We start from the raw sequence: 27599 nt of genomic DNA on the forward strand, positions 1-27599 counted from the left end.
GGCCACAACAGTGAGAGGCCCACGTACCGCAAAAAAAAAAAAAATTCTCTAGCAGTATCTCTCAGCCAGTGTGGTACTCAGAAGTTATCTAGATGAAACGTAGCATTTTCAAAACAGTTGCTAAGGCATGTATTTATAAACATCTTCCTTGGGAAAAGGAGGTTTTTGTTTCTGTCATGGTAGGACCCAAGGTTTGGTGGGGAGAATGACATAACACATGAAAAATTGGGAAGCCATTATTGTGTATGGAATTACCAAGTGAAAACTGCTTTGCAACTCCTCCATCTTAGGTTTGTTCCACATGTCCTACCAGCTCTTCCATAGATTCTAATGTAAGTTAATGTGTTGGAGCAGTATAAAAATTAAATTTACCTGTTTCTTCTTTAACCACGGTTATCTGTAGGAAAGTAATGTAGGATTATCACTGATAAGTTAAAGCCATTTTTCCTAAATCTGTTTAGCCATTTAGTAAGTGGATTGAATAGAAAGGTTTAAAATGTCATAGAGGAAGTATTGTCAGGGAAAGAATCTTGGCTCTGCTGCCTTGCAAGCCTAGGTTGAATCCTGCATCTCCTGCTTATTGGTTCTTGACTATTGTTAACCCAATAACATGAGTCTGAGCTGCATCATTTGACATGAGGTTACCACACATCTTACCCAATGGCTGTGAGGACTAAATGCAGTGTTTGTAAAGTGCCTAGAGTATGTTAAATGTTTGGAACTAGAAAAGTACCTGTTAACTCTTAAAATCTTAGTAAAGCTTTCTAAAGTTTACAGTTTAGCAATAATGACCACCTTATAAAAAGCATGTTCTCTCTTGTCTCATTCAACATTCATACACTCTGAATTTGTATAATGTCTTGTGCTCTAAAATAATGAAATATCATTGAAGTATATTTTATTAACCTTGGATTTATAAAAATTGTCTCTACTTCTCTGTATAACTAAAATGCTAATGAACTAAACTGTTTTGGCAAAAATTTTGGTAGTATATGAAAGTACCTGATATGAGGGTCTATGTGACTTAATAAGAAAGCTAGCTTTTTGGCCTTGTTTGAGTTCAATATGTTAACTTAGGTTTATTTTTTCTTTCTTTCTTTCTTTTCTTTCTTTTTTTTTTTTTTGACAGAAAAAGAAGCTACCCAGTTCATTTCCAGCTGGAATGGATGTGGACAAATTTTTGTTATCATTGCATTATGATGAGTAAATATTCTGAACATATAAGAACAGTAGCTATTTAAAACTACTATTCCTTAAACTATGAGTGTAGGGAATGAGATACTGACAGAATCTGAAAGCATGACCTGCACTTTCATTGTACTGAAATTTCACTTTATTTCTAAATCATGCTGTTTCTAAAGCAGCTTCCTAGTTTGTAAATAGCTTTACCTTGGTATATTTTTATTGTGGAAAAAACATTTGCAGAAATGTGAGTAAAGCCAATCTGCAAAACTGTATATCTTTGACAATTGTATATTGTAAATACTGTGTAAATCTTGTTGAAATAGAGCTTAAATCAACCTAATGTTCTTACATTGTATTTTTTGGCTTCTTATGATCTCTAATTCTGAGGCTTATTCATCTGGAATAGTTTCTCACTTTGAGTGGGAAAAGTATACTTTTCCTTATAAATTGCCTTCAGTAATTGTCCCACAAGATATCTGAAGACATAGCCACTAATTAGTACAAGAGTGATAATGAATTCAAATGGTAATAAAGTAACCAGAAATTAACAATTTGGGGTTTTTTCTAGAGTGAATACTTTGCCGCCCCTTCTTATAATTGCAGTAAAGATAATGTTCCTAAAATTGTACACTTTATTTCTTCTGGTTGTTCTGGTCTCTTTGTTTTAAAGAGAGAATTTTGTAAACCATTTGAGTGTTCTGATCTTTTGTTTATAACTTTTAAGATCTTTTACATAACTTTAAGCGTTTAGACTGTTGAGCCATAAAAAGTTTGGTTATGTAGTAGTTGAGATTTCTTGGTATGTATATACTTTTCCCCTAAATACTGGGGATTTAAAGAACTGCACTAATTCATAGAACTTTTTACATAGTAGAGACCAATGCACATTTAATTTAAATCTTGTGTTGTATGTTAAAGCTTGTATGCAGGATTATCTTTTGTCCTTTTAGAAAGCCATGTCCATCATAAGATGTAAAAAGAGAAATCATAGTTTTCTATTTTAATTTAGTTTCTCCTAAAATGGGCTGTGTTACACTTGGATATAGTACGTTGTCTCTGTACCCCTTAAAGTATTATAGAGTTTCTCTCAGAAAGTCCTTAAGGAGAATGAAAGAGGTGCCTTCTCTGTATTAGACTCACACACATCAGTCAAGTTGAAGAACTGGTTTAAACCTTTAAATGAGTACAGAAATTATAATTCGTACCAATTGTGCCTAGATATTAAAGTATGTTCTCTTAAGTGCTTTCTGTTTTGTTAAATATCAGTATACTAAGGGTTTTTTCTGCAGGTGTATATATTTATGAGTCATTTTCCTCAACCATTTTTTTTTTTAATACTGGGCCTTTAAAAAACTAAATCCATCACTACATTTCTCAATTTGGAAATCACGTCTTACTAGCTGAACCTTACTGCAGAAATTTGTGTTGTAATAAATTTTTATGATGTGGCAGTGGTCTGTTCCTAAGGAACCAGGAATTAGTACAGTTAATGTTTATTTAACTCAGCTTGATACTGTACTACAGTTAGGTTTGAATAAATATTTTCATTAACTTCAAAAGTTTGAATTCCTTCATATTGGCAATCATTCTCTTTTAGATACTTTGAAGAAATTCCTTTGCAAGTCAATTCTTGTTTTCAGAAGTTTACATAATGCTGAAAATTATAGATTTTCTTCTCATTCAGTTAATTTGTATGTGCTAAGAATTCATATACAAATAAAATAAGTTCACTTTCTTCAGAATTCTTAGTTCACTAGCCAGGAGCCACTAGATAGAGTCCAAAGACAACTTGTATTTGGAGCTTTCATTTATGTTCAAGAATAAAACCATAGTCCCCATTTTATCCTAAAAGTCCCAATGTGCTAGACTTAATTATTGTACCCGGTAATCTATTTTAACAGTCAGATGCCCAGTTGACTACATTTCAGGGTTAAAGTATACCACAGACAAGTTGTGGCTACTTCTGTAACTACATGTAAGGATCCATGCACTGTTTATTTTTGGACATTACTTAGTGCAGCAGTCCCCAACCATTTTGGCACTAGGGACCAGTTTCACTGAAGGCAATTTTTCCACAGAAGGGGCGAGGATGGTTCAGGGTTCAGGCGGTAATGTGAGCGATGGGGAGCGGCCCATGAAGCTTCGTTCACTCGCCCACTGCTCACCTCCTGCTGGGCGGCCCGGTTCCTAACAGGCCATGGATTGGTACTAGTCCAGGGCCCGGGGGTTGGGGACCCCTGACTTAGTGTACTCAGTTGTATGCCAAATTTGAGAAGTCTTGTAATTAAAATATTTGATTAGTTTAGCCCTGGATATTGTTGGAACCCTTTAGTAAGTATGTTGAAATTTTACATGAGTAAAGCATCCATCAGCATTCAGCCAAAGGCTAGATGTCATGACTATTAGGAATACCAAGATTAAGCTTTGATAAGGAGTAATTTCAAAAGCATGGTGCTATATATTCTACATTCATCATTTTTCAAGCCACCATCTTTCAGCCTCGGGCTTAACTTATTGAAATTATATATCAAATTTTGACCCTAGTAGTATGCATTCTCTTTTAATAGACTTTCCTATTTTTATAAATATTGGTTAACATTTTTGCATACTTTACTAGTCTTTTTTCCCTAAATTATTTTTTCTATATAATTGAACTTAAACTGTAAATATAACTTCCTAATGCTTTTTTTACTTCAGATAATATCAGGCACTATCCAGTTTTTAGCTATTATTTTTAAAAAACTAGCAGTGAACATGTTTGTAAATAAATACTTATTTATGTTGTCAGTTATTTCCATAGGAGATGCTTTAGAGAGTAGAATTACCAAGTCAAAATTTAGTGTACATTTTTTTAAGGACCTCAATACATTTTGCCAAATTTCTTCCGGGAAATTACTTTAATTAATATTCCTGCCAGGAAATTGTCGTTTCTTCCATAGTATATGCTTATACCTTACCAGAGATATATTCAACTGTATCATTACTGGTTTCTATTGGTTTTTTATTTCTTGATTTGTTGAAATTAGGATAAGCTCCTAATCCATATATAATTTAGTTTGATACCTGATGTGAAGAAAGAATCAGTACATTTTTTCCCTAAATATTTAACCACTTGACTCATAAAACTGCTTAAAATAAGGTTTCTCTCCTCACACACATTTATGTATAATGTCTCTCTTATCCTCTACTGATTCGTAATCTTTTTTATTTACAATTCTAAAATCCAAAATGTTCACAAGCAATTTTTTCCCTTAAGTTGAGCATCAAAACTCATTTCAAGGCAAAACGTGGCCTGATTTGACATGAGGCTACATTAGTCTTTATCTCATTTGGTATGAATATTCATATTTTGCTGGAAAAATAGCAATGTGCTTAATTAGTGTACCGTTTCAGATTCAACTGGGGTATATGATATATACATTCTGTTACTTTTTAAAAATCCTAAATATTCTGAACTATGAAACCCAGCTAACCAGAGAGGTATGAAATCAAAGGTTTTGGACCTATATTAAATTTATACACATATACATGCACTACATAGTACAGTGTATAGATTATTTTGTGCCATTGATGAAAGTGTTGTAGCTTTATGTCCATTATAACTTTTCTGATTTTTTTCAGGTATTTGTCTCTTTTAAGCTTCTGGATTTACTTTAGAATCACTTGTATTTTTTCCAAGTTAAAATTTTATTGGAATATCCATTTTGAAGTACATTAACCCTATGAGTTAACTGGTACTGAAAAGCTAATGGTAACATGGTATATATCCATAATTTTGTAGTTATCCCTATCCTCACAAATGTCTTATTAAACTGGGTATTTTGTTGTTTGTTGCTATTATTAGGGAAGTCTGCATTCCTTTGTTTTAACTGATTATTGCTTTTTTGTTAATGTAAAATTTTTATGGAAGGATAAAGCAGAAGAAGTGCAGAAACTTATTATACAGTTCAATGAATTTTCTAAAGGTACACAAATCCACTTAATCACCCAGATCAAGACTACAATTGGTACCCTAGAATCCCCTCATGCTTCCTTCTAGTAACTAACTGCTAATCCCAAGGATAATTATTCTGACCTCTAGAGCCATAGTTTCAGCCTTTTGTAACTTTGCATAAATAGATTTATGCAGTATATAGTCTTTTTTTAACTTCTTTTGCACAAAATTATGAAAACCATTCATGTTGTATGTAATTCAGTTGTCATTCTCAGTGTTGTGTTTTTTCATTGTATTTATCCACAATTTATTGTACCACAGTTAATCTATTTTACAGTTGAATATTCTTGTACATGTTTTTTGGTGAATGTATTACACTTTTCACTTGGATATATATTTAGGAATGGAGTGGCTGGGTCATCGGGTTTCATATACCCAACCTTATTCAGATTTTTCAGTTTTCCAGAGTGGCTGTACCAAATCATATGACTATCAACAGTGTAAGGAGAGTTCCAATTGTTCTACATCATTGTTAGTACTTGGTATTTTTGTTATAGCCATTTTGGTATCACATTGTGGTTTTGATTTGCTTTTTCCTGATAAAGTTGAAAACCATTTCAAATGCTTTTTGGCCATTCAGGTTGTCTCCTTTGGTGTAGTATCTGTTTATCTCTTTGCCCATTTTTGTATTGGGTTGTCTGCCTTTTTCTTACTGATATGTTGCTGGTCTTTCTGTATTCTAGATTTAAGTTCTTTCTCGGATGGATATCTAATATCTGAATATTTTACCATTTTTTCTTCTAGAAGTTTTTTTGTTCAGCCTTCTGTATTTTGATCAATTATCCATCTGTATTGGATTTTCTATCTGAATGTCCAATTAACTCAGCACCATTTATTGAGAAAGACTATCCGTTCCCAAATACGTTCCACTGTTACCGCTGTCATAAGCTGGTAAACTGAATATGTGTGGGTTTGCTTCTGGACTCCCGATCTGTTCCATTGATCTATTTTTCTAAAGATGTGCCAGTAACACAACATCTTAAGTACTATAGGAAATATATTTTATGTTTTATTTTCTAATTAGGCCCCTTACTGAATGGACTTTATTAGAGCTAATGACTTTCCTGATGCTTATTTTTTATTTACTAAAGATATATCATCTTGAAATAATTATTTTCCAGTTTCTTCTTACTATACTCATAGTATTTCCAGTAAAACTAATAATGATCAAGATAGGCTTTCTCATCTTATTCTTTATTTTAATAGAGATGTTAAGTATAATTTTGGCTTTTGTTTGTAGTGTTTTAAGTATTTATATCAGGGGGGCGTTCCCTAGTGTCCTACTGGTTAGGATTTTGGACTTTCACTGCCATGGCCCGGGTTCAATCCCTGGTCAGAGAACTGAGATTCTGCAAGCCGTGCAGCACAGCCAAAAAAAAAAAAGTAAAAAGAAAATTTATATCAGGAGTATTTGTTCAACCTAATTGGATGCTCTTTTAACATCAATTAAACTGTTTTCATTAAATCCATGAATTTCTTTTTATATTAATAACCCTAATATTGTGTACTTTGCAATCTTAATGATTCTTTAAATATAATTAAATTTGATTTGTCCACTTTTTATTTAAATGTTTACTTCTAGTGAGATTGGTTTCAAGCTTATTCCAATTTTTTAAATGAACTTGAAACTTTGTCTCTTTCTAGTGTATCTGAATATTGGAATAATAAAGGGTGCCTACTTTTAAATTAATGTGATATTTAAATAAGGTAATATATGTAAAGCATTTAGGTCACTGGAACATAATAAGCGCTTTAACATCTAGCTGCTACTCTAGCTGATGCTGATTTTTATTCTTATTTTCTGCAACAGTTTTTTTTTTAATTGACGTATAGCTTGTTTACAATGTTGTGTTAGTTTCAGATGTACAGCAAAGTGATTCAGTCTTATATATATAAATACTGAGTATAGTTCACAGTGCTATATAGTAGGTATATAGGTCCTTGTTGGTTATCTGTTTTATATATAGTTGTGTGTATACATTAATCCTAAACTCCTAATTTATCTCTCTCCCCCTTTCCCCTGTGGTAACCATAAGTTTGTTTTCTATGTCTGTGGATCTACTTCTATTTTGTATATAAGTTCATTAGCATATTTTTTTTAATTTCACATATAAGCAATATCATATGATATTTGTCTTTCTCTGGCTTACTTCACTTAGTATGATAATTTCTAAGTCCATCCATGTTGCTGCAAATGGCATTATTTCATTCTTTTTTATTACTGAGTAATATTCCATTATATATCATGCCTTCTTTATCCATTCATCTGTAGATGGACATTTAGGTTGCTCCCATGTCTTGGGGCAAGTTTATTTATTCAGTAGAGTGGGATATGTGTTCCTTCAAACTAAAATCACCAATAAATCATCTAAGCCTGAAGGCTTTTGCAGAAGAAGTTCAGGTTTTTCTCCCTGATTTTCTTCCAATCTTGTCAGACTTACGAGTCTTTTTACTGAATTAAATTATATTTTTCTCTGTAATTTTTGCTTGTGTTCTCTTTAAATTAGATGTGACTGATTTTTTTCTGACAAAATCACCTCTTACATTTAACAACTGTATACTTTTCTGATTCACTGATTTCTTATTCTTTGTCTCCTGTTCTCAGAGTTCTTTTTTCATATTCAACTTCTTAAATTGAAGAGTTTTGATTTTTTTCCTAAGCATTTAATTAACACTAAGAACTTAGTTCTGGGCTTCCCTGGTGGCGCAGTGGTTGAGAGTCCGCCTGCCGATGCAGGAGACACGGGTTCGTGCCCCGGTCTGGGAAGATCCCACATGCCGCGGAGCAGCGATGCCCGTGAGCCATGGCCGCTGAGCCTGCGCGTCCGGAGCCTGTGCTCCGCAACGGGAGATGCCACAACAGTGAGAGGACCGTGTACCGCAAAAAAAAAAAAAAAAAAAAAAAGAACTTAGTTCTGATTTCAATTTTAGACATCAGACTTTGAAAGATGGGGTAAGACTTTCATTTTCTTGGTTTTTTTTTAATATCTTTACTTAGAATAAGGTAGCATGTTTTTTATATGTATATTAATTTATTTATTTGCTTATTTTTTTGTCTGCGTTGGGTCTTGGTTGCTGCACACACACTTTCTCTAGTTGCAGTGAGCGGGGGCTACTCTTTGTTGCGGTGCACAGGCTTCTCATTGCGGTGGCTTCTCTTGGTGCGGAGCACAGGCCCTAGGCACGCAGGCCTCAGTAGTTGTGGCTCGCAGGCTCTAGAGCACAGTCTCAGTAGTTGTGGTGCATGGGCTTAGTTACTCCACGGCATGTGGGAGCTTCCCAGACCAGGGCTTAAACCCACGTCCCCTGCATTGGCAAGCGTATTCTTAACCACTGCGCCACCAAGGAAGTCCCCTAGCATGCTTTTTAATTTAAAAATTTACAGTATTTTTATTATTGTGGTCAAAAGATAGGTTAAATTTTCTGTAAGTGTTGCATGGGTGCTTAAAGACAGGTGTTATGTTTATAAAGGTATAAGGTTTGATATTTATTTAATCTTATCAAATCCCATCTAACTTTGTTTTTAATACTTGGCATAAACATTTAATTTCCCATTATAACTATCTTGGACGTAGTTTTTACTTCGATTGTTTGGTATTATTACTCAGTGATAGTCTGTAACTTACATAACTTTTTTTTTACCTTTATTGAGATATAATAGGCAAAATTGTAAGATATTTAAAATGTACTGTACATCATGATTTGATCTACATATACATTGTGAAAGTCCCCTCTAGTTAATTATCATGTCCATCACCTCACATATTTATCCAGTTTTGTGTGTGTGTGTGTGATAATAGTTGAGTTCTCTCAGCAAATTTCAATTTCAATTATATAATACAGCATTGTCATCTCTAGTCACCAGGTTATACATTAGACCCTCAGACTTTATTCATGTTATACCTGAAATTTTGTACTCTTTGACCTCTCCCTATTTTCCTCTATACCCCCAACCTCTAGCAACTGCTTTCCTACTGTTCCAGTTTTTTGTTTCTTTTTTCTTTTTTTTTTCTTCCAGATTCCACATGTAAATCATACCATGCAGTATTTGTCTTTCTCTCTGGCTTATTTCACTTAGCATAATTCCCTCAAGATCCATCCATGTTGTCACAAGTGGCAAGATTTCCTTCTCATGGTGGAATAATATGCCATTGTATTTACCACATCTTTTACTCATTCATCTGTTAACTGCCACTTAGGTGTTTCCTTACCTTGGCTATTGCAAATAATGCTGCAATGAACATGGGAATGTAGATTTATATATATATATATATATATATATATATATATATATACACACACACACACACACACACACACACACACGTACACAATACACACACACGTGTGTGTGTGTGTGTGTGTGTGTGTATCCTGTGTTCATTTCCCTTGGATATATACCCAGAACTGGGATTGCTGGATCATATTTTTTTCATTTTTAAATTTTTGAGATATCTCCATACTGTTTTCCATACTTGCACCAATTTACATTCCCACCAACAGTGCACAAGGATTCTCTTTTCTTCACATCCTCAACAACACTTATCTTTTGTCATTTTGATGATAGCCATTCTAATACATGTGAGGTGAAATCTCATTGTGGTTTTGGTGACTACTGATGTTGAACATCTTTTCGTGTACCTGCTGGTCATTTGTATGTCTTCCTTGGAAAAATGTCTATTCACATCCTCTGCCCATTTCTAATTGATTTGCTTTTTTGCTATTGAATTGTGTCAGTTCTGTATATACTTTGGACATTAACCTCTTGTCAAATAGATGGTTTGCAAATATTTTTTCCCACTCCATAGGTTGCCTTTTCATTTTGTTTATGATTTCCTTGGCTGTGTAGAAGCTTTTAAGTTTGATCTAGTCCCACCTGTTTATTTTTGCTTTTGGTGTGAAATACAGAAAGAAAAAAAAAATTCTCAAGACCCATGTCAAGGAGCTTATCTCCTGTGTATTCTTCTGGGAGTTTCACAGTTTCAGGTCTTGAATTTCAGGCTTTAATCCATTTTGAATTGATTTTTGTATATGGTGTAAGATAGTGGTCCAATTTCATTCTTTTGCAAATGGCTGTCCAGTTTTTCCAGCACCACTTACTGAAGAGACTGTTCTTTCCCCACTGTATATTCTTGGCTCCTTTGTTGTAAATTAATTGACCATATATGCATAGATTTATTTCTGGGCTCTCTATTCCACTGATTTATGTGTTTATTTTTATGCCTATACCATACTGTTTTAATTACTATAGCTTTATAATATAGTTTGAAATCACGAATATGATTTCTCCAGCTTTGTTCTTTCTCAAGTTTGCTTTAGCTATTTGGGGTCTTTAGTGGTTTCCTACAAGTTTTAGAATTGCTCTTCTGTTTCTTTGAAAATTTGCCATTGGAATTTTGGTACAGATTGCAATGAATCTGTAGATGACTTTGGGTAGTATGAACATTTTAATAATACTCTTCCAGTCCATGAGCATGAAATATCTTTCCATTTATTTATGTTTTCAATTTCTTTCATCAGTGTCTTATACTTTTCAGTGTCCAGATCTGTTACTCCCTGGTTAAATTTATTCCTAGGGTATCTTTATTATTTTTGATGCAGCTGTAAATGGGATTATTTTCTTAATTTCTCTGATAGTTCATTGTTAGTGTATATAAATGCAAAAGATTTTTGTACCAGGCATACCTTGGAGATATTGCAGATTCAGTTACAGATGACCACAATTAAGCAAATATCACAAGTTGCACAAATTTTTTGGTTTCCCAGTGCATATGAAAGTTATGTTCAGAATATACTGTAGTCTATTTAAAGTGTGAGATAGCACCATGTCTAAAAAAAATATACATACCTTAATTTAAAAATCCTCTATTGCTGGGAGTTCCCTCGTGACCTAGTGGTTAGGATTCCAGTCTTTCACTGCCATGGCCCAGGTTCAATCCCTAGTCAGAGAACTGAGATCCTGGAAGCTGTGCAATGTGGCCAAAAAAAAAAAACAAAAGAAAAGAAAAAGGTAGCTCCAATAAACTAAAATTAAATAAATAATAAGAATAAATTTTTTAAAAAATTTAAACACTTTATTGCTAAAAAAAAAATGCTAAGCATCATCTGAGCCTTCAGCCTTTGCTGGTGGAGGGTCTTACCTCAATGTTGACTGCTGCTGGCTGATCAGAATGATGGTTGCTCAAGGTTGGGGTGGCTTTGGCAGTTTCTAAGGCAACAATGAAGTTTCCTGCATCAATTGACTCTTCCTTTCATGAACAATTTCTCTGTAGCTGTTTTATAGCATTTTACCCACAGTAGAACTTCTTTCAAAATTGGAGTCAGTCCTCTCAAAACCCTGCCACTCCTTTATCAACTAAGTTTATGTTATATTCTAAATCTTTAGTTGTATTTCAAGTCTTTACAGCATCTTTACCAGGATTAGATTCCATCTCAAGAAACCACTTTCTTTGCTCATCCCTAAGAAGCAAATCCTCATTCATTCAAGTTTTATGACGAGATTGCAGCAATTCAGTCACATCTTAAGCCCCAATTATAATTCTAGTTTTCTTGCTGTTTCCACCACATCTGCAATTACTTCCTCCCCTGACATCTTGAACCACTCAAGTTATCCATGAGGTTGGAAACAACTTCTTCCAAAACTCCTGTTAATGTTGATGTTTTGACCTAAAGGCATGAATCATGAATACTCTTTTTTTTTTAACATCTTTATTGCAGTATAATTGCTTTACAATGGTGTGTTAAGTTTCTGCTGTATAACAAAGTGAATCAGCTATACATATACACACATCCCCATATCTCCTCCCTCTTGGGTCTCCTTCCCACCCTCCCTATCCCACACATCTAGGTGGTCACAAAGCATTGAGCTGATCTCCCTGTGCTATGCAGCTGCTTCCCTCTAGCTATCTATTTCACATTTGGTAGTGTATATATGTCCACGCCACTCTCTCACTTCATCTCAGCTTACCCTTCCTCCTCCCCATGTCCTCAGTCCATTTTTCTTTTTTTAGATTCCATATATATGTGTTAGCATATGGTATTTGTTTTTCTCTTTCTTACTTCACTCTGTATGACAGACTCTAGGTCCATCCACCTCACTATAAATAAGTCAATTTCCTTTCATTTTATGGCTAATATTCCATTGTATATATGTGCCACATCTTCTCTATCCATTCATCTGTCAATGGACACTTAGGTTGCTTCCATGTCCTGGCTATTGTAAATAGAGCTGCAATGAACATTATGGTACATGACTCTTTGAATTATGGTTTTCTCAGGGTATATGCCCAGTAGTGGGATTGCTGGGTAGTTCTATTTTTAGTTTTTTAAGGAACCTGCATACTGTTCTCCACAGTGGCTGTATCAGTTTACATTCCCACCAACAGTGCAAGAGGGTTCCCTTTTCTCCACACCCTCTTCAGTATTTATTGTTTGTAGATTTTTTGATGATGGCCATTCTGACTGGTGTGAGGTGATACCTCATTGTAGCTTTGATTTGCATTTCTCTAATGATTAGTGGTGTTGAGCATACTTTCAGGTGTTTGTTGGCAATCTGTATATCTTCTTTGGAGAAATGTCTATTTAGGTCTTCTGTCCATTTTTGGATTGGGTTGTTTGTTTTTTCGATATTGAGCTGCATGAGCTGCCTGTATATTTTGGAGGTTAACATTTTGTCAGTTGCTTCGTTTGCAAATATTTTCTCCCATTTTGAGGGTTGTCTTTTCATTCTTTTTATGGTTTCCATGAATGCTGTTAATGGCATCTAGAATGGTGAATGCTTTTCAGGTTTTCAATTGACTTTGCCCAGATTCGTCAGAGGAATCACTATGGCAGCTATAGCTTTACAAAATATATTTCTTAAATAAGAAGACTTAAAAGTTGAAATTACTCCTTGATCCATGGACTGCAGAATGGATGCCATTTTAGCAGAATTTAAAACCATGTTAAGCTCACTGTACATCTCGATCAGAGCTTTTGGGTGACCAAGTGTATTGTCAATGAGCAGTAATATTTTGAAAGAAATTTTGTTTTCCTGAGGAACAGTTCTCAATACTGGGCTTAAAATATTTGGTTAACCATGTTGTGAGCAGATGTGCTGTCATCCAGACTTTGTTTTTCCATTTATAAAGCACAGGCAGAATAGATTTAGCATAATTCTTAAGGGCCTTAGGATTTTCAGAGTGGTAGATGAGCAATGACTTCAAGTTAAACTCACCAGCTGCACTGGCCCCTAACAAGAGAGTTAGTTAGCCTGTCCTTTGAAGCTTTGAATCCAGGCATTGACTTCTCCACTCTAGCTATGAAAGTCCTGGATGGCATCTTCTTTCAATAGATGTTTCAATAGCTGTTTCATCTATGTTGAATATTTGTTGTTTAGTGGAGCCACCTTCATGAATTATCTTAGCTAGATCTTTGGATAACTTGCTGCACCTTCTACATCAGCACTTGCTGAATCTTGCACTTTGATGTTATGGAGCTGGCTTCTTACCTTAAACCTCAAGGACCAATCTCTGGTAGCTTCAAACTTTTCTTCTGCAGCTTCCTGACCTGTCTCAGCCTTCACAGAATTTGAGAGAGCCAGAGGCTTGCTCTGGATTGAGATTTGGCTTAAGGGAATGTTATGGCTGGTTTGATCTTCTAGCCAGACTAATAAAACTTTCTGCTTACAGTGAGTCCCCCACATACAAACCTTCAAGTTGTGAACTTTCAAAGATGCGAACATGCGTTTGCATGTCCAGTCACATGTTAGTTCACATGTCTGGTGTATATTGTCACATTGCGTGCATCCTCTACAAGTGGTTGTGCTTTTGTCCAGACCCTCCATCTCCTATTGCTGACAATCCTTCAGCTCTACCATCTCCCACCTCTTCTCCATCCTCCAGTCAGTCACCTGTTCACTTGATGCCAGCCCCTGTATGCCACCTGTTGTACTGTACTACTATACTTTTCAAGGTGCTGTACTGTAACACCTAAAATGTTTTCTTTATTTTTTGTGTTTGTTTTTTATGTATTTGTGTGAAAACTATTATAAACCGATTACAGTACAGTACTATATAGCCGATTGTGTTAGTTGGGTACCTAGGCATTGGACTTACGAACAAATTGGACTTATGAACTCGCTCTCACAACAGAACTTGTTCATATGTATGAGACTTACTGTATTAGCAATGAGGCTGTTTCACTTTCTTAACATCCCTGGGTTCACTGGAGTAGCACTTGGTAACTGGCACAAAAGGCCTAGCTTTCAGACTATCTCGGCTTTGTACATGCCTTCCTCACTAAGCTTAATCGTTGCTAGCTTTTGATTTAAAGTGAAAGACATGTGACTCTTCCTTTCACTTTAACACTTAGAGGTCACGTAGGGTTATTAATTGGCCTACATTCAATATTGTTGTGTCTCAGGGAGTAAGGAGGCCTGTTCCCTCCCCTCAGGGAGAAGGAGAGAGATGGGGAAGTTGACAGTTGGTGGAGCAGTCAGAAGACACAATATTTATCAAGTTCACCATCTTGATATGAGTGCAGTTCATTGTGCCCCAAAACAATTACAATAGTAACATCAGAGATCACTGGTCACAGATCACCATAACAAATATAATAATAATGAAAAGTTTGAAATATTGTGAGAATTACCAAAATGTGACATAGAGACACAAAGTGAACAAATGCTATTGGAAAAATGGTGCTGATAGACTTGCTTGATACACAATGCAAGGTTGCCATAAAGCTTCAATTTGTTGAAAAACAAAAAAATACAGGCATATCTCGGAGATATTGCAGGTTCAGTTCTAGACCACTGCAATAAAGCAAATCACAAGTCACGCAAATTTGTTTCCCAGTGCATATAAGTTATGTTTACACTATAGTCTATTCAGTGTGCATTAGTATTATGTCTTAAAAAACATTATGTATACCTTAATTTTATTGCTAAAATATGCTAACCATCATCTGACAACACAGGATTGCCACAAACCTTCAATTTGTTTAAAAAAATAAAGCAAAACAAAAAAAACCACAGTATCTACAAAGTGCAATAAAATGAGGTATGCCTGTATATTGACTTTGTATCCTACAACTTTATTATATTCATTTATTATAACAGTTCTTTGGTAGAGTTTTTAGGGTAGTCTATATATAATATATCATCTGCATTTCATCTACTTCTTCCTTTTGTGGAAGCTTTTTATGTCTTTTCCTTGCTTGCTATTTTAATTGTTCTGCTTAGGATGTCTAGTAATATGTTGAATAAAATTGGTAAGAGTAGGCATCCTTGTCTTGTTCCTGATCTTAGAGGAAAACCTTTCAGCTTTTCATCGAGTATGATGTTAGCTGTGGGCTTGTCATATATAGCCTTTATTATGTTGAAGTACATTCTTTCTACACCCCCTATATTGGGAGTTTTTAACAAGAATGGATGTTGAATTTTATCAAATGCTTTTTCTGCATCTTGAGATGATCATATGATTTTTATCCTTCATTTTGTTACTTGGTTTATAACATTGACTTATGGATACTAAACTATGCTTACATCCCTGGAATAAATTCCACTTAATTATGGTGCATGATTCTTTTAATGTGCTTTTAATGTGCTGTAGATTTGTATCTACTTTCATCAGAGATATTGGCCTGTAGTTTTCTGTTCTTGTAGTGTCCTTTTTTGGTTTTGGTATCAGGGTAATGATGTCCTCATAAAATTTGTTTGGAAGGATTCCCACTTCTATTTGTTGGAAGAGCTTGAGAAGGATTAGTATTAATTCTTTAAATGCTTGGTGGAATTCACCGATGAAGCTGTCTGGTCCTGGACTTTTCTTATTTTGGAGGTTTTTCATTACTGATTCAGTCTCCTCACTAGTAATTAGTATGTTCAGATTTTCTATTTTTTCATGCTTCAGTCTTGTAGGTTATATGGTTCTAGGACTTTTTCCATCTCTTCTAGTTTGTGCAGTTCATTGGTGTATAATTGTTCAGCATACTCGCTTATGATTCATTGTGTGGTACTAGTTGTAATATCTCCTGTTTCATTTATAATTTTATTTATTTGAGGCTTCTCTTTTTTTAAGTTTAGCAAATGATTTGTCATTTGTTTCTTTTTTAAAAAATCAGCTCTTCATTTTTTTTAATGTTTTCTATTATCTTTTTAGCCTGTATTTCATTTCTTTCTGCTCTGATCTTTATTTCCCTGCCTTCAGCTAACTTTGGGCTTAGTTTGTTCTTTTCCTAGTTCCTTGAGGTGTAAAGTTAGGTTGTTTGAGATCTTTCTTGATTCTTAGTGCAGTATAAAGTTCCCTATTAGAACTGCTTTTGCTCCATCACATGTCTTGGTGTGTTGCATTTCTATTTTCATTTGTGTCAGAATATTTTTTTATTTCTGTTTGGTTTTCTTTTTTGACCCATTGGTTGTTCAGTAGCATGGTTTTTAATCTCCACATATTTGTGAATTTTCCACTTTTCTTCTTATAATTGATTTCTAGTTTCATAGCATTGTGACCAGAAAAGATGCTTGATGCAATTTCAGTCTCCTTAATCTTAAGACCTCTTTTGTGGCCTAACATATGCTCTATTTTGGAGAATGATACATGTGTACTTGAGAATATGTATTCTGCTGCCCTTGGATAGAACGTCATAATGTATCTAAGTCCATCTGGTCTAACGTATCATTTAAGTCCAGTGTTTCCTCATTGATTTTCAATCTGGATGAAATATCTATTGTTGAAAGTGTGGTATTGAAGTCCCCTATTATTGGATTACTGTCTCTTCCTCCCTTAGGTCTCGTTTCCCATCCCCCCACCACCACTGGCCACGCTGTGCAGCTTGCAGGATCTTAGTTCCTCAACCAGGGATTGAACCCAGACCCCAGCCGTGAAAGCACCAAGTCTTAACCACTGGACTGCCAGGGAGTACCCTCAGGTCTGTTAATAAATGCTTTATATATTTAGGTGCTGCAATGTTGGGTGGATAAATATTTACAATTTTTTATTCTCTTGTTGGATTGACCCCTTTATCATAATATAATGACCTTTTATCTTCCTACGTCTGTGTCTTAAAGTCTATTTTGTCCAATATAAATATAGCTACCCTGCTTTCTTTTGGTTTCCATTCATGAGATATTTTTCCATTCCTTCACTTTCAGTCTCTATGTGTCCTTAAACCTGAAGTGATTCTCATGTATGCAGCATATAATTGGGTCTTTTTTTTTTTTTTCCTTTCAGTCATTTAAGGTTACTATTGATAGATATGGACTTACTATTGCCATTTCGTTCATTGTTCTCTGGCTGTAATTCCTTTGTTCCTTCATGTCTTGCTTTCTTCTTTTGTGGTTTGATGATTTTTTTTTGTAGGGGTGTGCATAGACTCCTTTATCTTTTGTGCATCTACTATAGGTCTTTGCTTTGTGGTTACCATGAGGCTTATATAAAACATCTCGTATTTATAACAGTATATTTTAAGCTATAACAACTTAATTTCAAATACTTAAGTTCTACACTCTACTCCCCCCTCCATTTTATGTTTTTGATGTTACAGTTTACATATTTTTACCTTATGTATCCATTAAAAATTTTTGAAGTTATGCTTTTTTTTTTTTTTTTTTTTTCTGTACGCGGGCCTCTCACTGCTGTGGCCTCTCCCGTTGCGGAGCACAGGCTCCGGACGCACAGGCCCAGCGGCCACGGCTCACGGGCCCAGCCACTCCGCGGCATGTGGGATCCTCCCAGACAGGGGCACAAACTCACGCCCCCTGCATCAGCAGGCGGAACCCCAACCACTGCGCCACCAGGGAAGCCCTATGCTTATTTTTAATCATCTTGTCTTAACCTTCACACCAGAGTTATAAGGATTTACCCACCACCATTACAATAAAGTATTTTGAATTTAACTATATATTTATCTTTACCAGTGAGACATACTTTCAAAGGTTTGTCACTAATTAGCATCCTTTGATTCAGGTTGAAGTCCCTTTAACATTTTAATAAGGCTGGTCTAGTGGTAATGAACTCCTCCAGCTCTTGCTTGTCTGGGAAACTCTCAATTCTGAAGGACAGCTTTCCTGGATAAAGTATTCTTGATTGGCAGTTTGTTTTTTCTTTCAGCCCTTTTGAATATATCATACCACTCCCCTCTGGCCTATAATGTTTCTGCTGAAAAATCTGCTGATAGTCTTATGGGGGTTCCTTTGTTCATGACAAGTTTTTCTCTTGCTGCTTTTAAGATTCTCTGTCTTTAACTTTTCACAATTTAATTATAATGTGTCTCCATGTGAGGGCTCTTTGGATTTATCTTTTTTGGATTTCTCTGTGCTTCCTGAATCTGGTCTGTTTCTTTCTCCAGGTTAGGAAAGTTTTCAGCTGATATTTTTTATAAGATTTCTGCCCCTTTCTCTTCTACTTCTGGGACCCCCTATAATGCATATACTTTTTTGCTCACTTGATGTTGTCTCATAAGTCCTTTAAGCTGTCTTTACTTTTTTTCTTTGCTCCTCTGATTGGATAAATTTCACTGCCCTGTCTTTGAGTTCACTGATCCTTTCTTCTACTTGTCTGCTGCTTAACTCCTCTATTGAATTTTCAATTCGGTTAGTGTATTCTTCAGCTCTCTGATTTCTGTTTGGTACTTTCTTATATTTTCTACCTTCTTTGAAATTCTCACTTTGTTTAAACATTGTTCTCCTGATCTGTGAGCATCTTTATGACCATTATTTTTAATTCTTTATTAGGTAAATCACTTATCTCTGTTTCATTGAGATCTGTTTCTAAAGTTTTATCTCATTCTTTTGTTTGAAACATATTCCCATTTCTTCATCTTCCTTGACTGTGTTGGTTTCTGTACCTTAGATAAAAGAGCCACCTCTCTCAGTCTTGACAAAGTGATCTTAGGTAAGAGAACCTTATACATCAGCCTGACCAGAGCTCTTTATCTCTTAAACATTTTTGATTTTCCATGCTGCCTTCTTTGTTCTTAGTGGCTCCCAAAGGGGAAGACTACAGTCTGTACCTAGATGCAAGTTGATTGAAAGCTGTACTTGTAGGCAGCAACTGGGAAAGTATGTAGTTAGGGCCCTCTCATGGAGAAAACTGGGAGATGGGCTTTTTTGCATGTTGCCTCTGCACTGGGCCCAGGTGTATACCCTTGGGAGGTGTGGGCAGGGCTGCTATACCCATTAATGACTGATTCTTTGCTACAGTTCTGTGGCACCCATAAGTATAAAACCTGCTGGCTATCAGAGCCAGGTGATCCAGGGGCCTCTCCCTTCAGTGGCAGCTGCAAAAGCAATGTGTACTGCACCAGATGTGTACTAGGCTCAAGTGAGAACATAGAGGTGGTATCTGCTGGCTTCCCCAGTCTCCAGGGAGGATGCCAATCAGCTCCTAAATGCATGCTAAATTCTCATGTCATCCTTCATAAAAGCCACTTCTTCTATGACCCTCTTTGGATTCTCCATAACTTCATTTTGAGTAATCTTCTTTACATGGAATAGTTCTTGTCCTATTTTAACACTTTCTGCCTTGATGTCTAATAATTTGTGATATACACCAGCCATCTTTTACTTTGTAATTGGGTTTTTCAGCTTTTATCTTCTATAGTAATTTAAAATGTGGAACTCCTTTTTACATTCCAATGGCATTTCCCTTTATTTAGCATATATATATATATATATATATATATATTTTAACCCTTGTTTCACCCCTATCTTCCCTTGCTCCCTAGTCAATCCTTAATCATTTTTTAAAAATTTAACTTTCACACTCCCAAATTCTTGATTATTCTTTCCATGTGCTGATAAACCTTTGTCATTTTTGGAGGAAACATCACAGTGCTACATTTTCTAAGCTTTTGCATGCCTAGACACTCCTTCTAGTATCTTTATCACTCTTACTCCATTAAAAATATGTAGATGTTGGTCACTTGTCTTCTGACAGTTATAGAAATAAGGACTAAGGTTACCAATTTTTCTACCTAGCTGTTTGAAGAATTTTTTTCTTACTGTCTTTTCCATAGAACATTAGTGTGATTCTGTTAATTCTGTTAATGAAATAAGGCCTTCTAAATCTGCACACTTAGTAAAAATCTGAGTTTTTCTCTTACATTGTAATTATTGCTTCAGAGTACCTTTCTTTTTCCTTTTTAATAAATACCATTTACTTGCTGGTTCTATGTCTTTTCTTTTTCTCTCTTCATTTACTCCCAGATTTAAGTTTTCCAGATGACTGACTTTTGGATTCGTTGTTAATTCTGCTTATCTTCAATGAAGTATTCTAAATATTTTGGGTTGGATTTTTTTTTTCCCATGTATTTTACCCAGTTCCTCTTACAGTAGGGCAGCTACTTATCTGAGACTGAGAAGCCAAACATACTGAGTTAAGAACTTGGGCTCTGGAGTAAGACTGCCTGGAACTGAATCCATCTCAGCTACTCACGAGGTATTTGACCTTGAGAATTTATTTTACCACTCCACGCCTCAATTTCCTTATTTTTATAGGAGGGATAATAATGGTACCTACCCTATCGAGTTTTTGTGAGGATTAAAGGAGTTAATACAAATAAAGACTCTAGGACACTACTTAGCACATAATGAGCTGCAAAAGGGAGCTGTATTTACTATACAGATATTTTTGAAAGTAGTCTTTGAATCTTAAGAACAATTTTTTTCCATGTTATCTATCTTTTTTTTTTCCTTCAACGATAAGTATTCACTGAATAATTCACTGAATTATTTGCCATGAGATAGATGTAATACCACTTTTCTGTCCTCTCTACTCCCCAACTATTGTCAACATCAACTTAAACAGGTTTCCCTTCTCAGAACTGCAGCTGAGGTTGGTGTGCATAGCCCCTGCCTACAGTGTGTTTTTTTTCTAGATGAGATGCAACTCAAGATACTTGTGCTGCATTTTCTTCTGCTTAAGAACAGGCATTGTGGCATAATGAAAGTGACGATCTCTTCCCTTCAGAAATCCATTCAGTTGAGCAGTTTAGTTTCCACCTTCTTTCCCACTCTTTGTGCTACTGTAGTAATTCAGAGCAAAAACCCTAACCCCCACGCCCAAACAAATTCTGAATGATGAGGTTATGAAAAATTGCACCCACTTCAGACCTGAGCACACGGGTTCCTCCTGTTTCTAGCAACACTACAGTCTTTGGCTTCTTGACTAATGATATGAGGCATTCCTAGTTTGCACAGAATAACTGCTCTTACTTTGAAGGGTCTATTAAATCTAAATTAGTGATAGATAACATTCACTTAATCTTTAACAGTCTTCAAAAATGTAAATTAAGATTTATTCTCTAAAATGGAAGCTTCTAGCTACTTATAAGTCACTAATATTGCACAGTGGTATTTTAAACAGTACAGCCTTATAACAAAAATGTGCTCAAGATTAGAAACAATGTAAATTAGAAGAAAAAATTACTGTGTAATCTCAAAAGGTTTGGGGATTTGATTTTTTATCTTATTTTTTTAAAAAGAGTTGAAAATAATAAAAAGTGAAACAGATTATTTTCATACAAGCTGACCCAGGGTAATCAGTCACCCTGATTACAGCAGGCCTTTCTGGCTACATAGGGTTGTTGCCTTAGACAACAGAAGTTGTCTACAGCTTTTGGATCAGCATGGCAGAAGCACCTCCTCCTCCGTTGCAAATACTGGCAAGACCATATTCTCCTTGCTTCAAGGCATGAGCCAAATGGACGACAATCCTGGCTCCAGACATCCTAGGATTAAGAAAGCATTTTGGTACTTTAATGGTTTATAGACTGTATGAATAACCAAATTAGCCATTACTTATAGCTGAATTTAACTACTTTATTTTAACTTGGGAGACTTGTTTCAAGAAGGGTTACAGCTTTTTTTTTTTTGGCTGCACTGAGCAGCACGCAGGACCTTAGTTTCCCAACCAGGGATCGAACCCATGCCCCCTGCAGTGGAAGCGTGGAGTCCTAAGCACTGGACCACCAGGGAAGCCCCAAGAATGGTTACAGCTTTTTGAAAAGCCCAAGCATAGATTTTACTCTTAAATTATCTTCTTCAACATAAAACAATATTAGTTTTCAAGGAACAGATGTGATAGATCTGTGTTCAATGGGGATCCTATCAGAAATGGTATTTGCCCTATGAAGGATGTGTGGGAAGAAAAACTGTTAAACCAAGAGTAACAAGAATTATCATGAAGCAGTTTAAGTTTTGATAGGAATATACAAAGGCAGCCATTAACCTAGGTATATTTTTCTTTATAATTTTACCTACCCAATTGGATGTCCAAGAGAAACAGCTCCTCCATTGATATTCACTTTTTGGGGATCAATCTCTAGCATTTTAATGTTTGCTAGTACGACCACACTAAAGGCTTCGTTTATTTCCCACATTGTAATATCTTCTTTTTTCAATCCTGTATCTTTAAGAACCTAAATTTTTTAAAAATATAGATTATGTTCAGATAATTAAGTCAAAACTTATTTTCATTATCTTCTTGAAATTCTGCAATTTTCGTTTATATTTCCCTTTGATGTAATACATAAATATGGAGTTTCTTAGTTTCCAGGAGGAAGGGCCCTTTTATTTTCTGATTTTAATTTCTCATCTTTTGTTTTTGTTTTTGTTTTTTTTTGCGGGGGGTGGGGTGCTGCACAGCATGCAGGATCTTAGTTCCCTGACCAAGGATTGAACCCATGCCCCCTGCAGTGGAAGTGTGGAATCCTAACCACTGGACTGCCAGGGAATGCCCTAATTTCTCATCTTATTGCATTGTAATCAAAGACTTGTTTGCATTATCGTATTTCTATTATTTTGGAGAGAGAAAACTTCATTTTCTTGATCATTCCATGGATAACTGAATACTCTTTATTTAGGGGTACACAGTTGATACATATTCTTAAGATCTACTTTACTGATTATATGTTGCTTAGTTCTAGATTTTTTATCTGTCAAATGAAAGAGGTATACTACTCTCTACTAATTTTTCATTGCATCCCCTAGAGTTTCTGCTTTATAAAAGTTGCTGTGGGGTTATCTGGGGCACAGTTATTCAGAGCTATCGTATTTTCACTGTAAATGATTTATTTAAAGTCTTATTATATGATCTCTTGTTTTGATAGTTCCTCAGCTATTGCAGGAGGGTGTTTATCTTTAGAAATTTTTTTGTTCTGAGCAACAATAATATTAACGTGAAACTTCTGTTCCTCCTTGCTCTCTTCCTCCAGCAGGCTCAGGTAGCTTTCTAAGCTGTACAGCTCAAACAGCTTCCTCTAGTTCCAACACCATGAGACAAAACATGGTACCTACCTAAGTGTAGCCACTTTTCTAGCTCTCAGAATCTAGCTGAGAAGTGTTTATCACCCTTCCTTTCCAATGTGATGCACATTCACTTTCAGAAGCTGTATAACTGTGTTGCTTTCTGAGATCTGCCACCTCTGGACAGATCAGCACTCCCTGTTGTTTCTGATCCTTCTCTATCCTTATTCCCCACTGATTTTTTTTTTTTTTTTTCTAATCTGGGTGCCACCCTCAGACATTTTCTTTCAGGGTGAGGCCCTCTACTTCTGAAAGGGAACATTTGCTGGAGTCTTCTGAGATCCCTTAACCCCTAAACCAACACAACACTGTCTCCTTTCCTGGGACCCCTTAGTAACTTCCCACAAAGACTCAGACTGACAATTGGAGCAGATAGGTCCTCTCCATCTCCAGTTTTACTCTGAGACCAGCTCCCATGAGGTTCCCTTTCAGGATGAAGACTGCTCCTTCTAGTAATGAATATTTGCTTTGAATTCTAGAACCCTGGACCCTCAGCATTCCCTTCTTTTCTCTGCTGCACCAACCTCCCACTTTGCGGTTGCCATTCCAGGTATGTGAGTTCCACACAAGGAATTCAATCATGTAGTTTTTATCTGCTCCACTGAAAATATAGTTTGTGGGCTGCCCCTTTACTTTTGTTGTTGTTATCCTTGTTGCTCTTTAATTGTTTTCAGGAGAAGTGAGAAGATTTGAAACTAAGCTACCTCTATGCTTTGGTGGATGAGTAACATGTAAAATCTAAAACATGCAACCTTGGTATAAGCAAAAACAGAAATTGGCACAATAAGTTATGGTCTGTTATTTTGTTCTCACCTTAGGTACAGCATATGCAGGTGCAACTGGAAAATCAATAGGTTCTACAGCAGCATCAGCAAATGCTTCATTAAAAAAAAATACGTCGTTAAAATCTTTTTATAAGCACCCAAAGCTATATCTAACAACTCATATAATATGCAAAAATGCAAGTTTCCTAAACATTATAGTGTATTTAAATGTATTTGTGCCTTTTCTAAGATTCTACACTTTACAAGATTATACCAGTCATCTAAGCCATTGACTTTCACAGATAGGGAGTTAGGGGAAACTGCCTCCAGGGACACTGACATTATCTAGAGATATTTTTGGTTGTTGCACAGGTGGAATGCCACTTATTGTAGTATCTAATGGGTAGAAGCCAAGCTGCTAAACATCTTAGAATGCATAGAATAGCTCCTACAACACAATTATTTCTTGTGAAATGTCAATGGTGCTGAGGTTAAGAAACCATGATCTAAACAAAATGGTATCTGTTTAACTCCTTATGAAGAAGGCAAGGCAGATTTTACAGCTAAAAAGTCTTAAGGAGACTGAGGACATGCCAAGACCACACAGTTAATAATTAATGCCAGTACAATTAAATTTTTTGTATCTCTATACTCCTAAGCCCATATTCTTTTTACTCTACCTGGCTACCTTTCCCCACAGTGCCAGGGGAAAACATGTACCCTGTAGTCTCCCACACATCATCCAGGATAGGGAAAGATTTTTAAAAGCTTTCTCTTATACAAATCAAATACTAACGAAAATATTGAAGGAGGTTCTATCTCAATTAAAACATGTACTAGTTAAATTCTGTCACAAAGTACAACCTACAGACAGAAACAGCCAACTTCAATATTACGTATAATATTACTGGCAAAGAACCTCAATTTCAGGAAGAATATAGCGGTTTAGGAATAAACAAGTTCAGAACATTTTCTACCTGCTATTCTTGCCAGTGGTTTAACACTGAGCCTCTTGGCTGCATCTGCAGTCATCAGAACCATAGCAGCTGCTCCATCATTCAGTGTGCTGGCATTGGCAGCTGTTACTGTACCTGAAAGTATCAATGAGCATGACATCAGAACATCCTTTCACATTGAATTCGTTTGGATCAATTTAACAAATTTCTGCAGAATACTGCCTGGGTTGCTAGATGCATGAAGATATGGATGGAGATAATTCCTGCCCTCAGGAAAATACACATAATTAAATGTGTATGTATATAACACAATTAATGTCAGTATGCCTTTTTACGTTAGATTTTTTTAAATATATATTTATTTATTTATTTATTTGGCTTCACCGGGTCTTAGTTGCTGCCCTGTGTGGGATCTTCGTTGTGGCATGTGGGATCTAGTTCCCAGACCAGGGATCGAACCCGGGCCCCCTGCATTGGGAGCGTGGAGTCTTAACACTGGACCACCAGGGAAGTCCCCTTACGTTAGTTTTTTGTAACAGTTTATTCAAAGCTACCTCAAAAGGCATGTGTGATGGCACTGGGTAAATGCTGGTTCATAATTCCTCAAAGATAAGGACCACTTCATATTTTTCCTAACAAACACTAAGTCTTTGCTTATTCACAGTAGAGCGGGCACTCATTATATATTTTTCAAATCAGTGTCAAAATCAGGTATTTCTTCTTCTCTACAATCACTTGAAGTTAAATGAATAATAAAAGTCACTAAACTGTACATTTTAAACAGGAGAATTTTATGGTATGCAAATTATATGTCAATTAAGCTGTTGTTTTCTTTTAAATACCAATGAAGACCCTAAAATAGACTGCTGCTAAAATTATAAAAATATACTTTTGCAATATAATTTTTTTTTTCTTTTTTTGGCCAAGCTGTGAGGCTTGTGGGATCTTAGTTCCCCGACTAGGGATCAAACCCGTGCCCCTGCTGCGGAAGCACAGAGTCCTAACCACTGGACCATCGGTGAATTCCCTGCAATATAAATTTTTATATGATGCTTTAATAAAAAAGATTAATCCACTCCTATAGTTAGTATTGAGAAATTCAATCAAAAAAGGGAAAAAAGTTATTTCAGATTATTATCGCAGCTGTATACAGCCAATTTTAAAAGCAGAACTGACCTTTTCTCCTAAAAGGATTTAGTAACCTGGGATCCCACTTACACTAACAAACATTCAACATTTATTTGTTGAGAACCAGGCACTAGAGATACAAAAATGAAAAACATCTATCAGCTTAGTCCTCCAGAGGCTTACAGATATTTAACATAATATGTAAACTTGACTTTCATATCATGAAAAACTTTCAAGATGAAGTGCATATGAAAAACTGTTCTACATCATTCTACAACCTGTTCCAGAGGCTTTATATATTGAAAGTATTAACTGTTTATATAAAATAAATAACTAATAAAAAACATACTGTATAGTACAGGGAACTCTACCTCAATACTCTGTAATGACCTATATGGGAATAGAATCTAAAAACCAGTGGATATATGTATATGCATAACTGATTCACTTTGCTGTACTGCAGAAACTAACAACATTGTAAATCAACTACACTCCAATAAAAATTAATAATAAAAAACAAGTTCAAACACACACAGACACGCAAAGAAAATATTAACTGTTAAGCAATTTTAAATATACTTTGGATAAATATCATACGTTTTGTTACCTTCACTTGAGCCTGATACATTGAAAATGTTAAATACCATCTAGTTGTTTTCTAGAATTTTTTTAAATCCTCAGGCAGTTCTAAGACGAGATATGGTACACTGACTCTTTTTTCTTATGCTTCATTTCTTAATACTAACCATTTTCTTTTTGGAAAACCGTCTTCAGCTTTGGAACTCTACTAAAATCAACACGTTTATATTCTTCATCTTCTTTCACCACTACATCTGGTTTACCTAAAACAAAAATCTTTTAAATTAAGTAATCTTAGCAGTGAAGATAATAATTAGTTGCTCAGTAAGAAATGGTACACAAGGTGCCTGGTAGTCTGTGCTTCCCTGTATGCCCACATACCTTAAACCATCCCAAGTAAATTCCACTCAAGAATCTACCATCAATAATTTCTGTTAGTGTCTCAAAGAAGAGTTTATTAAGTAGCCTGATGCAATTTAAATCTTCTATTTAGCCACATCCCATTCTCTTCTCTCAGCCTCCTTCTATGATCACAGACCTCATTCTTCTAACCCCAGGGGTAGATGTCCAACCTAGGCTGGATAAGTTTTGGTACTCCATCATTCTCATCACAGTAATTATTTCTAGAATCGAAATGTAACCTAAACCAAGTTAATTGAGTCTTTACTGTGGATTTATTCTGCTGCAATTGGTGAGGAGGTCTCTTTCCTTTG

At 35.6% G+C, this 27599-nt stretch overlaps 2 protein-coding genes across 10 annotated transcripts in view; one reads left to right on the forward strand and one right to left on the reverse strand.

Moving 5' to 3' along the window:
• NPAT (nuclear protein, coactivator of histone transcription) overlaps nucleotides 1–5745 on the forward strand; it is a 56585-nt gene extending 50840 nt beyond the window's left edge. For all 5 annotated transcript variants that reach the window (XM_073808252.1, XM_019941952.3, XM_019941953.3 and 2 more), the window contains one exon: nucleotides 1130–5745. In XM_073808252.1, coding sequence (XP_073664353.1) covers nucleotides 1130–1207 — 78 coding nt within the window. In that variant the 3' untranslated portion in view covers nucleotides 1208–5745. The remainder of the gene's footprint in view (nucleotides 1–1129) is intronic.
• A 15684-nt stretch (nucleotides 5746–21429) lies between these two features.
• Nucleotides 21430–27599, reverse strand: part of CUL5 (cullin 5) — a 129172-nt gene continuing 123002 nt past the window's right edge. For all 5 annotated transcript variants that reach the window (XM_073808254.1, XM_073808255.1, XM_073808256.1 and 2 more), the window contains 5 exons: nucleotides 27054–27149; nucleotides 25201–25314; nucleotides 24273–24337; nucleotides 22416–22573; nucleotides 21430–21883 (listed from right to left, as the gene is read on the reverse strand). In XM_073808254.1, coding sequence (XP_073664355.1) covers nucleotides 21763–21883; nucleotides 22416–22573; nucleotides 24273–24337; nucleotides 25201–25314; nucleotides 27054–27149 — 554 coding nt within the window. In that variant the 3' untranslated portion in view covers nucleotides 21430–21762. The remainder of the gene's footprint in view (nucleotides 21884–22415; nucleotides 22574–24272; nucleotides 24338–25200; nucleotides 25315–27053; nucleotides 27150–27599) is intronic.

This window comes from Tursiops truncatus, chromosome 8 (assembly GCF_011762595.2).
Source record: "Tursiops truncatus isolate mTurTru1 chromosome 8, mTurTru1.mat.Y, whole genome shotgun sequence".
Taxonomy (NCBI): Eukaryota; Metazoa; Chordata; class Mammalia; order Artiodactyla; family Delphinidae; genus Tursiops; species Tursiops truncatus.